Source organism: Brienomyrus brachyistius, unplaced genomic scaffold (assembly GCF_023856365.1).
Source record: "Brienomyrus brachyistius isolate T26 unplaced genomic scaffold, BBRACH_0.4 scaffold36, whole genome shotgun sequence".
In the NCBI taxonomy this organism is placed as follows: Eukaryota; Metazoa; Chordata; class Actinopteri; order Osteoglossiformes; family Mormyridae; genus Brienomyrus; species Brienomyrus brachyistius.
In genome coordinates, this window is record NW_026042311.1 from 2,369,884 (window position 1) to 2,383,291 (window position 13,408).

A 13,408-nucleotide genomic window follows, 5' to 3' on the forward strand; every position below is an offset into this window, starting at 1 on the left:
CAAGCTAGAGCGAAAATGGCGCTCAACTAAACTGGAAGTTTTCAAATCTGCCTGGAAAGAGAGCCTCTCTAAATACAGACAAGCACTAGTAACTGCTCGGTCTGTGTATCTCTCCAGATTAATAGACATGAACAAAACCAATCCTAAATTCCTATTTGAATCCGTGGCTAGGATAACACAGAATTCCTCATTAAACTTGCAAATCCCACAAGCTCTTAAGAGTGATGACTTTCTTACATTTTTTAATGGTAAGATAACTACAATTAGACAGACTATACAGTGCACACCTTTACCTACTTACGGCTGCCTGCCTCCTGCTAGTCTTATGCCTACCAATAATGAGACCTTTGAATCATTCATTCCTATTACACACTCAGAACTTTTGAGCTTAATTTTCTCCTGTAAATCCTCTACTAGCCTTGTAGACCCAATTCCTACAAAATTCTTCAAGGAAATTGCACCACAGATTGGCACTACCGTGTTAAATGTGTTAAACTCTTCTCTTAGGCTTGGATATGTTCCAAAACCTTTTAAAATGGCTGTTATCAGACCCGTCCTAAAGAAACCAAATCTTGAACCCAGTGTTTTAGGAAACTATAGACCTATCTCAAATCTTCCTTTCATTTCAAAGATCATGGAAAAGGTTGTAGTTCGTCAGTTGTCCTCTTTCCTACAAAAAACTAATGCCAATGAATTATATCAGTCTGGCTTTAGACCAAACCATAGCACAGAAACTGCTCTAGTCAAAGTAATGAATGATCTACTTGTGGCTTCTGACCGTGGCTGTGTATCTCTGTTGGTATTGCTAGATTTAACTGCAGCGTTCGATACTGTGGACCATAATATCCTCTTGGACCGGTTAGAAGGTGTAGTTGGCATTACAGGGACAGCGCTCTCTTGGTTCCGCTCATATTTGTCTGATCGCTATCAGTATGCCCATGTGAACAATGAATCATCCAAGGCCACTAAAGTTGAATATGGTGTCCCACAGGGATCAGTCCTGGGCCCGCTACTGTTTACCCTATACATGCTACCTCTTGGTAACATTATTAGAAATCATGGTATTGGGTTTCATTGTTATGCAGATGATACACAGTTGTACATATCTGTTAACCCTGATGATATATCACTGCTATCTCGGTTAGAAGACTGTCTATTAGATATCCAGTGCTGGATGGCAAAAAATTTCCTTATGTTAAACACAGAAAAAACAGAAGTTCTGGTAATTGGTCCCAAGGCTGCTAGAAATAAGTTCCACCACCTCAACGTTGGTAACCTTCCTACACAACCTAACATGGTAGTTAGAAATCTTGGCGTTCTTGTCGATTCAGATCTATGCTTTGATGCTCACATAAGAAGTATTACTAGAACTGCATTTTATCATCTACGGAACATAGCCAAGCTTCGTAAGATGCTCTCACTTAATGATGCAGAAAAACTAATACATGCCTTCGTAAGTTCCAGACTGGATTACTGTAATGCCCTCCTATCGGGTTGCCCGTCTGGATCCTTGCATAAACTTCAGATGGTACAGAATGCTGCAGCCAGAGTTCTAACAAACACTAAAAAATTTGATCATATTACACCGGTCTTATCCTCTCTTCATTGGCTGCCAGTTAAGTCTCGAATTGACTATAAAATACTGCTATTAACTTATAAAGCACTAAATGGCCTTGCACCAGAATACCTTAGTGAACTGCTGACCACATACAACCCTCCACGCTTGCTTCGCTCTCAAGCCATGGGATATCTGTTAGTGCCTAGGGTAGAAAGAGCTACGGCAGGCTGCAGAGCTTTCTCCTACAAAGCTCCTCTGCTGTGGAATGGTCTTCCACCGGATGTGCGGGTTTCAGGTTCACTCTCAATATTCAAGTCCAGACTAAAAACACACCTGTTTAGTTTAGCGTATAGGGACACTAGTTCTAGCCCTAGCTAACTCTTCACTCCCAGGCAGACCTGTAGTGTGAGGTGTAGAGCTGGGTGGGGATCGGTGCCATTGGCTTTGGATGAACTGGATTGTCAGTGCTGTCACTCTAGCTTTGCAATCTCTTGTGGAACTGGAGTGCTGACATTTCAGGGACTCCCCATGCTGGCATTCCCACTTGCCTCTCCCTCCTACTGATGCTGCCATAGCCATATCTGCCGGAGCTTGCAGATTGCACTTCATATTGTACTCACCTAGCTTTTAGCACTGCCAATAGCCTCCTCTACTATGCCTAATTGTACATTTTATTTCCCCTACTCCTCCTGGGGGTGATGCCTGGAGACCTCAATCTATCAAGATATCCAGCACACCCGACCACCACCAGTGACGTCCCTGCATCCAGCTCGCCGTTCTGATCTTCCATGTATGACCCGCTGCCTTACCTCTGGTTGCCTGGCAATTGGAAGAAGACTCGGCTTCGGCATTGGCTTATCTTCCTTGCTCTCCTCTCTCTATTTGACTATCCCTGCCGGCCCCTGGAGGATGGGCTTCCCCTTTGAGTCTGGTCCCTCTCAAGGTTTCTTCCTTCTAGGGAGTTTTTCCTTGCCACTGTCGCCTATGGCTTACTCACTGGGGGCTTTGGGTGAGGATACTGTAAAGCGCTTTGAGACAATGTAATGTTGTGATAATGCGCTATATAAAAATAAATTTGTTGTTGTTGTTGTTGCTATATTCCAGGGCAAGAATGCCAAGATGCATTGGGCTCGAATTGCCAAAGTGGTTCAGGGAGCATGAAGAATCATTTTCACGTATGACTTGGTCACCACAGAGTTGTGACCTTAACCTGACTTAAGGTCTTTGGGATGTGCTGAAAGAGGCTTTACGGAGTGGTTCAACTTACTTATCAATACAGGATCTCGGTGTAAAATTAATGCAAATCTGGATGAAAAGAAAGGGTGAGATGTTGCATAAGCTTTTGGAAACAGTGCACCATAATCAAAGCTAAAGGTGGTCCAACGAAAAATTCAACACGTTAAATTAACACTGCATTCAACAATTCGACAGTTCCCGTACCCTCTTCTTCTGGAGCCATGCATTTGTAATACGTGCAGAATGTGGTTTTGCATTGTTCTGTTAAATAATGCATGGATATCCCTGGAAAAGATCTTGTCTAGATGGCAACATACTGTATGTTGTTCTAAAATCTCAATGTATTTTCCTGGTGCCATCACAGAAGTATAAATGACCTTTGCCAGGGGCGCTGACATGACCCCAGACCACGACAGACCCTGGCTTTTGGACTTGCTAATAACAATCTAGATGGTCCTTTTTGTCTTTGGTCCAGAGCTCACAGCGTCCATTTCTTACAAAAAAGATCTGGAATACTGATTTGTCTGATTGCAATACACGTTTCCACTGTGAGATGGCCTATCAGAAATGTCTCCGAGCACAGAGAAGCTGATGCTGCTTCTGGACTTGCCTTACATAGGGCTTATTTTTTGCACAGCAGAGTTTTAACTGGCATTTATGAATGTAACTCCATATTGTAGTGCTTGACAAAGGGATCACCCTCCCAAATTACAGGCATTTATGAATGTAACTCCATATTGTAGTGCTTGACAAAGGGATCACCCTCCCAAATTACAAGCATTTATGAATGTAACTCCATATTGTAGTGCTTGACAAAGGGATCACCCTCCCAAATTACAGGCATTTATGAATGTAACTCCATATTGTAGTGCTTGACAAAGACTTGCCAAAGTAACCCTTACCCACGTGGTTATATCAGCTATTGATGAACAGCCTTTAGTGGATACTGCTATCATACTAAATCATGATTACAATCATCCGTTGACATCATATGTTTGAATTCACAGCATTATTGTAATTTTTTTACGTCAGTTCTAGCGCTAAATTACCCCCATGTCAACTTTTTCTGGAACGTGCTGCAGGCCTGAAATGCAGGAACGGATGTAAATTAACAAATGAAATAAAGTTGACCAGACAAAACATGAAATATCTTTAGTTAAAAGTGTCTGCAATAAATAAAAGTCCAAGCAAATTTAAGACTCCCTGCATTTTTTAATAGCATTTTCCATACTGAAGGTGGTGCACATGTGTCTGCTCTCACTGCGCGGTGTGGGATTGTCATTTATTTCATGTTTATTGCTTTTTCATGTGTGCATTAGCTTTATATTGATTGTTAATGCTTTTTATCATTAGTTATGTAGGTAGATATGCTTAAATAGACAATCATTTGGGGGTCTGGAACGGATTAAAGTCATTTACATTATTTCATATGGGAAAATTGAACTTGGCCCTCGAAAAAATTGCAAATCAACCAGCCTTCTGGAACGAATTAAGTTTGTGTTCCAAGGCACCACTGTATATAGCATGTTTGTTACGCTCGCCGAACCTAGTCATTTATTTTTGTCAAACATTCATCACATTTTGTTGCAAAAAGGTTTATACAGGTTAAAAAGCAGAAGTATATCTTGGACATCCAGCAACATCTTACTGATGAAGTAAAAATGATTCCTCCAACAAAACAGTGAGCTATTACAGCATTCAAAAGGACACTGATGAGTACTGATTAACATAAAAGGCTGGATGCAGGGCCTCCGTGAATGTGGAGGTGAAGCTGTACAGGAGGGTCAGTCCATCAAAGGAGACTCTGTAGAAGGACAGAGTACCAGCCACCCAGTCCAGATACACTCCTACTCTGCGGGAGCCTGAGGGCTCTATGGGTATGAGAGTCCGTTTATTATCGTGCAGGACGGAGTAACTGTGAGTTTCACAGCACAGACTCCATGACTTGTCATTGTTTCCAAGCACACAGTCTGCACTTCCTCCTTTTCTCCTAATTCCTTTATAAGTCACTCCTATCCGGGCTCCATCTCCATCCCACTCAGCCTCCCAGTAACGGCGGCCAGTCAGACTCTCTCTGCACAGAACTTGGGGCCAGCAATCAAATCTCTCTACATGATCAGGATATTGTTGCTCCTTTGCCCAATTTGTCACCTTCCTGTTCCCTTCTGACATAGACAGGTCTCTGTGTGCTGTGTTGGGGTCCAGCGTCAGCTGGCAGGAGTCTGTAGGCAAGAATAAGAGGAGATAATACCATCAGGCAGGGCAGAATCTCAATAATATTATTACGGTAACACCTCACACACTCACTGACACAGAATTCACTCCAATGCACTTATTTTACTCCCAATATACTCTTCCAGTCACCTGACTCTGTGGCGCTCCGGCTGCCCCTGCACTGTATGTGAGATAGACCACACTGAGACACTTGCTTGGGACAGAACTCCACTTAAGCCTGTACAGATGCTCCTCACTTAATGATCTACCTGTTCAATGACGACCCGTAAGGCGGGTCAAACAATTCATAAGCCTGGCCATGAGACACCACCCCTCCAGCTGCCATTCGCTATCCATTGCACAGCTGCCCGACTCAGTTGAGGTTGTGCTAAATTAATACATAAGTAATAACATAGTACTATATTATTTGTGCCCCATCAAGTAAAGTGTTACCTATGTAAGGTTACTTTAAATACCTTGGTTCACTTTTAAACAGTTGGATTCATTTCACCGTAAGTTTCTCTAAGCAATGTGCCATGTCATTGGCAGTGCAGTACACCAGTAAAAGTAAACAAATTAATTCAAAAGCCTTTCATGTTTTTCAGATGTCAGTGCTCATGCCTTTTGGTGTCTCTTGTTCTGCTACGTGCCTATGCTGGGCAAAGGATACATTTGGTGTAAAGTGGACATGACATAAGGTCTGACAGCACTACTTACATTTTTTTTTAAGAGCTCAATATCAGCAGGTGTACAACCAGAGAGCTGGGTCACAGCCTACACTGAGCTAGAAAGCAGTGCACTGTCCAGTGGGTCATGTGCTATGTCCAGCCGTACAGTGCTGTGTTGCCCAGTGGGCTTTCCACTGCGTCCAGCTGCATAGGTGGTGTCACAGCCTACACTCAGCTAGAAAGCAGTGCACTGTCCAGTGGGTCATATGCTATGTCCAGCCAGACAGTGCTGCGTTGCCCAGTGGGCTTTCCACTACATCCAGCTGCATAGGTGGTGTCACAGCCTACACTCAGCTAGAAAGCAGTGCACTGTCCAGTGGGTCATGTGCTATGTCCAGCCGTACAGTGCTGCGTTGCCCAGTGGGCTTTCCACTACGTCCAGCTGCATAGGTGGTGTCGTTTTCAGATAAGCAGCCTCCGATATGTCCAGACTTACGATTCTCTCTCTGACCAATCGATATTGTTCACTGCACAAGAACTTGGGTTCTGGAAACAGAAGTGTCTAGTATTTTTAAATGTTTGTTCTGCTCTCAGTCGGAGAAGGATTGTTTGCAGTAATCAACCTTTATTTTTCTATACCACATCAGTTTACACTGAACATGCAACTGAATTTTATTTTGATATGTTGCCTTTAGTTTCATGCATATGTTTTGTATTGTGTGGCAGGGAACCGAATAGAATAATCTAGTAATAGTGAATTTGCCATAAATATAGTCCCTATAACAACAGAATGTCTGGTCAGGCAACTCGCTGGAAGTCGATTAAGTTACCATAGAAACCGTGCAGAAAAAACAGATGGTGCTTGTGTTTTCAAAACCAAGGAAGATTATGCTGATAAGAATCACTGCTTATTATGAGTAAAACATCACCTTTAAAATGCATTAATGTAGAACTTTTATTAGGCTACTGGAACTACCTGCATGTTTACGTGAAACTAATCAACAGCCACGTGACACTTCTGCTCCAGTAAGAAAACTGCATTCACCAAAACCATAATACTGATGCTCCTCAACTTATAATGAGGTGACATTCTGATGAACCCATCGTAAATTGAAAATACAAGTCAAAAATAAATAACGTGAATATAAATAATATTAAGATGGCAACGTGTCACGGTGCAGTGGCTTCTCCAGCTCTCAGAATTAAGCCCGATTTAACTGGTATTTCTGTTTCTGAGGCGAACAAGCACCTGACTTACAGTTCAGTCAAACTCATGGATATCAGGGCTGGATATACCATGACTGTTCCCCCTGTAGTCATGTCTATGTTAGGCAGATTACCGCTTCTGAGAACATCGGACTGGCGAGGTAGAGCACAGCGGCTAGGAGCCAAGCGGAAGCAGTGCGCTCGGAAACAGAAGAGGGGTAAACAGGGCGGCCTGCTAGCTAAGCTAAAGGCTAGCAGACCACCGATCCCGTCACTCTTCTTAGCCAACGTCCGTTCTCTGGATAACAAGGTGGATCTAATTTGTCTGAGGCTGGGAGCTTCCCGTGAGATGAGGAACTGTGTAGTACTCTGCCTTATGGAAACGTGGCTAAAAGACGAGATGCCGGACTCAGCTTTCCAGATCGACAGACTCCAACTCTTCCGAGCAGATCGCACTCACCGGTCAGGGAAAACTCGCGGGGTGGACTATGTGTTTACATAAATGAAGGTTGGTGCATTAACTGTACTATGGGAGCAAACACTGCTCCGAGTCAATCGAACATCTCACTGTGAAATACCGGCCACATTATTTACCTCGCGAGCTTACTGCAGAATTCGTCACAGCAGTTTACATCCCGCAGGACACTAACGAGGATTTGAGCGAGCTTCATGACATCATACTTTATACTTCGCTCCAAAACAAGCATCTAGAGACATTCTATATGGTAGTGGGCGACCTCGACCATGTCGATTTAACAGTTACTCTGCCGAACTTCTATCAACATGTCACCATACCAACACGGGGTAATAACATCTTGGACCGTGTTTACACAAACAAATGAGGTGGATACAGATCCATCCCCCGCCCCCATCTTGGGCTTTCTGACCATATTTCCATCATGAGGGTTCCAGCCTATTGTCCCCTGGTCAAGCACAGAAAAACCTTACAGAGAACTGTGACTGTGACTATGCCTGCGGCCGTGTGACGCTGACTCCATGATGCAAGACTGGCAGGTCTTCAAACATGCAGCTACAGGTGGAGGAGAGGTAGACCTGGAGGAACATACCCTGACTGTCCTCAGCTACATCTCTAAGTGTGTTCATGATGTCACCACCACAAAGAAGGTCACCATCTATAACAACCAGAAACCCTGGCTGAATGCACAGGTTCGTTCTCTGCTGCAAGCCAGGAATGTGGCATTCAGGTCTGGTGACACAGATGTGCTGAGAGCGGACAGGAGGGACCTGACGGGGGGCATAAAGAGGGCAAAGGCTGCATATGCCCAGAAGGTACGGAGTCAGGTTTCCTCCAGCGACCCATGGAGCATGTGAGGCACAGTGCCCCAGAGATCCTTCCATGCCTGATGCCCTAAACACCTTTTACGCACGTCGAGGACACCAAGACCATCCCTTCCTCCAGTACCAGGCTCCCTCCATCACCTGGAGAAGTGCCCCTCAGCGTGACCACAGCGGAGATCTGTAGGGCCCTGTAGAGGATTAACCCACGCAAGGCTGCAGGCCCAGATAACATCCATGGGCAGGTACTTACAAGCTGTGCACATCAGCCCTCTGAGGTGCTGACGGACATCTTCAATGCCTCACTCACGCAGGCAGCTGCTCTAAGCTGCCTGAAGACAGCCATCATGTGTAACAGCTTCTTTCCAGATGTTGTAAGACTGCTGAACTCTGCCCCCCCCCCCTTAAGCCCCCACACGGATTCTCCCCCCATCTAAATAACCAAAGGACAAATAGACTATAACCCTCCAGTAGTCCAAAGAGACATATAACATATGCAATAAAATCATATACAATCACATGTGCAATGTTCCCCATTACATAGTACTTAAATTATTAAATTAAATTATTATCACCACCTACAGTAGTGATATTTAACATGTGCAAAAAGCCCATATGTGCGATGCTTGTTATAACACAGTAACTAAGTTATTGCTATTAAATCATACATCACTGTCACACAATTATAAAGGTGAAATATTGTAAGTCGAACCACCATGAAGAGACCTGTATATAAACCTGTAACCAATATAAACCTGTATAAAGAGAGTTAAGACTTTGCTGTGGATGTAGGTAGACCAGGTATAAAATTAAAGCTAAAGGACATGAATTCTGCATGTTAGTCACTGAAACATACCATGATGGCTAGCAGACCCAGAACCAAGAGGAAAGCCAGCATATTCTCAACATGTGCTCTTTCGTTACCAGCCCTCAAAAAGACTCTTGTCCAATTGACATGCTACAGCAGAACTCTAAATACACTGAAACACCACAATGAACCCTGAAACCAAACACACAAGGGAAACATGTGATATTCTCATTACAACAGTGGGGGGATTTTCTGTATGTCGCTTAAATCATCCGAGATCAGATGCCTCATCTTGGATGAGTTAATGCCAGTGAGACTCATCCGGATAAGGCGGCTTTTCAAACGCATCTCTGTAGTAGATTAGTCGAGCTGGATCCAATCATCCGAGATGACTGCGGGTGCCCGCGCTGCTTGGAAAGTCCATATATATAGAGTCTAGAAAACATGATCGGCAAGTCTTTGATAAGTTGGCAGAAAATGACAAAAGAACAGGCGCATTTTTTCACACCAGCGGAGCAGGACCTTTTACACGAGGGATACGATGAATTTCAAGATTTAATACGCACAAGGGGTAACACGGCGAAACAGCCCAAACCAGAAAAGACGGCTGGCAAAAAGTGGCCGACTAATTAAACGCGGAAGTCGCGTTCATTGTACTTATTGAATGCAGCCTTTCATTTCCTATGTGTCAGATTAATTATCACACAATACAGTACAATCCAGTTATAAAGGAATTCAAGGGACCTGGCAAAACAGTCCGTTATATCTAGAGTTGCTGTCTGTCCAGAACACAACTACAGGACACCATTTACTCATGCCACACCCCTGCAGACACTTACTTGGTATAGATTATTATATTGTACAAGCAGTAATCCAACTTTACCTGACCAGATGTGTGACAATTAATAATCCCGACTACGTATCTGCGCTGGATATCACTGACACGCCACGCACCTTGTAGGCGGAGCCTGCATGTCCGTTATAGCTGAACAAAACTACAGCTAAAAACGGCCCCAGGGACTAAATTGTCTGTTATAAACGAAATTCCATTATATGCGAGTCCGCTATATCCGATGCTGTTTCTGCATGTTCTTAAAGGCGCACGGCCAGCGGCCCTCATCCGTTATAGACGATATTCCGTTATAAGCGAGTCCATTATAATGAGATTTTACTGTATGTCATAATTCCAGATCAAACATGAGCCCAATGAGAACATGGGAGCAGGTTAAGGTAAAGTACAAGAATATACTTCAAACTGGTAAATATATAACCAGTATATAACTATTTAAACAATTGTTGATATAAAAAATCATTATATATATATATATATATATATATATATATATATATATATATATATATATATATATATATACACACACACACACACACACACACAAACCTCTGAGGTACAATATTCCCCCTCGGCTAAGGCGGTATCTTTCGAAAAGAATTTACTCCGGGATCAATTAGGGATCTTGCCGATCATGCAAACCCTCTCTGTATGAAATTCCCTTCTTATTATTTATGCACCGATTGCAATTGGTTGCTCATCCACGAATGGCGAGGCCATGACTGAACGGATTTCCATGCACGGACACTGATTAAGTCTGTGAGCTAATCCTTGTTTACGCAGAACAAACCTGCTCTGAGCAGGTTTGAGCATTTGGATGTGCCGCTATCACAACACATCCAGCAAGAGTTTCGAAAAACCGGCAGATCCAGGATCATGCCAAACTGTCAACAATTACATCCGGCTAAATGAGTAAATCCATGTATGGAAAACACCCCCAGTATGTCACACACATGCCGAGTAACTACAAAGTGGATAGTGACACGTAAAGATCAGTTATGTATCTGATACTGTATATATTCACAAGGCTCTGACAGCAATGAACAATATTTCAATAAAAACTTAGTTTTAATTAAAATTTTAATGAATTTTAATCCACATACAGTTACAAATAATGGTAACGGACTGATTTGCAGCAGCATTCATTTTAACCCTCTGGGGTCTAGGGGTAGGGAACACACTTTCACTGACTGGGGCATGATCACACATTTCATTCAATATCATAAACTTAGTTCATGGCAAATAAATTATTTCTTATATATTTGATTTGCCATTGCACTCATGTTTATTTTAAAGTACTTTGTAAATATGTCAGATTTAAATGAAGTTTGTAATTTGACATCAAAGTATAGACATTGCAAAATGCAGTTCGGAACACCTGCAGAAACATTATATAAGTACATAGTAAGCAATGGCGGCAGTTTGTTTGATCCCAGATATCTGATCACCAAAGTCTTGGCTACATGAAGATGATTAAATGGTGTAGTTGCAACATTCAGTTGGATAAATAAATAAGAAAAACCTAAGTCATGTCACTATTTCTGGGCTCCTTTCATTGAATATGTAGCAACTATCTTGTGTATGCATGAGCCATTCACACCTGGCCACATCCTCCTCCCCTTTTATAGCAGGATGTATCTGGATCACAATTCAACGTTGTTCATCTAATTACCAATGCGAATGCGATTTGAATACGCGGAAATGTGGCTATTTATAATGCGAATAGCGATCTTCAGGGGGTGGCACTACACGCCCCCGATGCAGGTAAAACAAAGAAAGGTGACATGCTTTACTTTTTTGCTGATTTAACCTAATTTTCAAAACTTTAATATTTCCAACAATTTCCGTTTTGAAAAGAAGAGATATAGATTTAATCAGCATGTTTTCATGTTTCTACAATAAGATTTCAGTGAGTTATGAATTGAATTACACGAGAAATCAGTACATCACCGACGATGCCGTCGACTGCAGATGGTTAAGTGAACAGTTTAATAGAATCTGTTCTGTAACGTGATCTGGAACCAGTTTGAGGAAGGCTACGGGTGCTGTCTTAGGACAATACTAAAATCTCTAAAAAGCAGACTTGCCGGTTTTTTAAAAATTAAAAAACAAATGTGAAGCATTTTTTTGTGTTTGAATTCAAAGATGCAACTACACCAGAATATATATATATAATATATATATATAATCTCAGATAAATTTTATGTGCAGCTATAAAGTATTTGTCTGCCCAGAAGTCCCCAAACTACCATTTTTATGTAAGATCCAGTCATTTGGTTGTTAAAAAAAAGTATTTTTTCTAACTTTGGATGGTGTCTAAAATCACAGATGCAAACTGTAACAAAAACACAGAAATCCATCTACATGCAGGCCAAAACACACACACACACACATGTAGACACACACACACGCATGTACACACACACACACAAACACACGCATGTAGACACACATCACCGTAACTGCATGAATACAATCATAAAATAGTATTAATGGTATTATTAATACAATAATTTGTATAATGTTTAATATTAATAAAAAACATGCAAAGACACTTACATTTCTGTAAGCCTGGTCTGGTCCTGCACTCTCCACCGAGATCCACACTATAGGAGAAGCAGAATGACATAGTACTGCTGTATCCATTTATTTATTGGTGCCTCTTCTTCACATACATGCATAAGTATCTGTAGCGTGTCAGACACACACTCTGTACTCACTTCAGCTTCCCCAGTTTACAGCTGGGATCCTCCAGTACAGCAGAGAGCAGCTTCACTCCTGAGTCTCCTGGGTGATTGTAGCTCAAATTCAGCTTGCTCATGTGTGAGGGGTTTGACCTCAGAGCTGCAGCCAGGGAAGAACAGCCTCTCTCTGTGACTCTACAGCCTGACAGCCTGCAGAGAGATGGGAAATAAATCCAGTAATAAGATCACCTCAGGTATAACTTTTAAGTAAATGTGACTACTTTAATAAAGATTTCAATAATAATAAGTTTACAGTGAGGAGTACCCATAATACGATCTCAGAACCCCCATTTTACAGTGTAGAATAATGGAGGTGATCTATGAATGCTGTTATCAGAGTATAACCACACTTGGGCATTTCACATCAGGTGCATTACTCCACTTTACTGGTGTGTCTAAAAACCATTACTTAAACTTAACCCTGTGAGTAGGCGAACCTCCCCCCCTCTCCCCCCCCCCCCCAGGATCAAGCAGAAATCTCGCCAAACCACAAAAAACACTCCAAAGACGACCCCAGAACTGTCAGTGGTCTATGTTTAAATATATGTAGGAAGAATCTAAATCTGTATTTTAAAGCTTTGTAAGGAGAGTAAAAAGAACAAGAGTCACAAAGCAGTATTGATTGCCCACCCATTTTCAAAGAGCAGTGTTTATGCAATAAAGATACCATGATCTGACATTATTGGGTGAAGAAACGCTAGTGAAAACGGCCTATTTAACTCACATAAACAAGAGCGTGTATGGGGTCTGTTTATATTGACTTAGGAGCTCCAATCAATTTATTTATTCAATTTATTAGCATTGTTTGATATGAGAGAGTTTTCA

The 13,408-nt window shown here is 42.1% G+C and overlaps 1 protein-coding gene across 1 annotated transcript in view; it reads right to left on the reverse strand.

The window, feature by feature from the left end:
- Nucleotides 1-4,447: 4,447 nt before the first annotated feature.
- Nucleotides 4,448-13,408, reverse strand: part of LOC125721992 (ribonuclease inhibitor-like) — a 32,678-nt gene continuing 23,717 nt past the window's right edge. The window contains exons 3-5 of the mRNA XM_048998238.1: nt 12,560-12,733; nt 12,399-12,445; nt 4,448-5,016 (exon numbers count right to left, since the gene is read on the reverse strand). Of these exons, the coding sequence (XP_048854195.1) occupies nt 4,493-5,016; nt 12,399-12,445; nt 12,560-12,733 (745 nt within the window). The 3' untranslated portion in view covers nt 4,448-4,492. The remainder of the gene's footprint in view (nt 5,017-12,398; nt 12,446-12,559; nt 12,734-13,408) is intronic.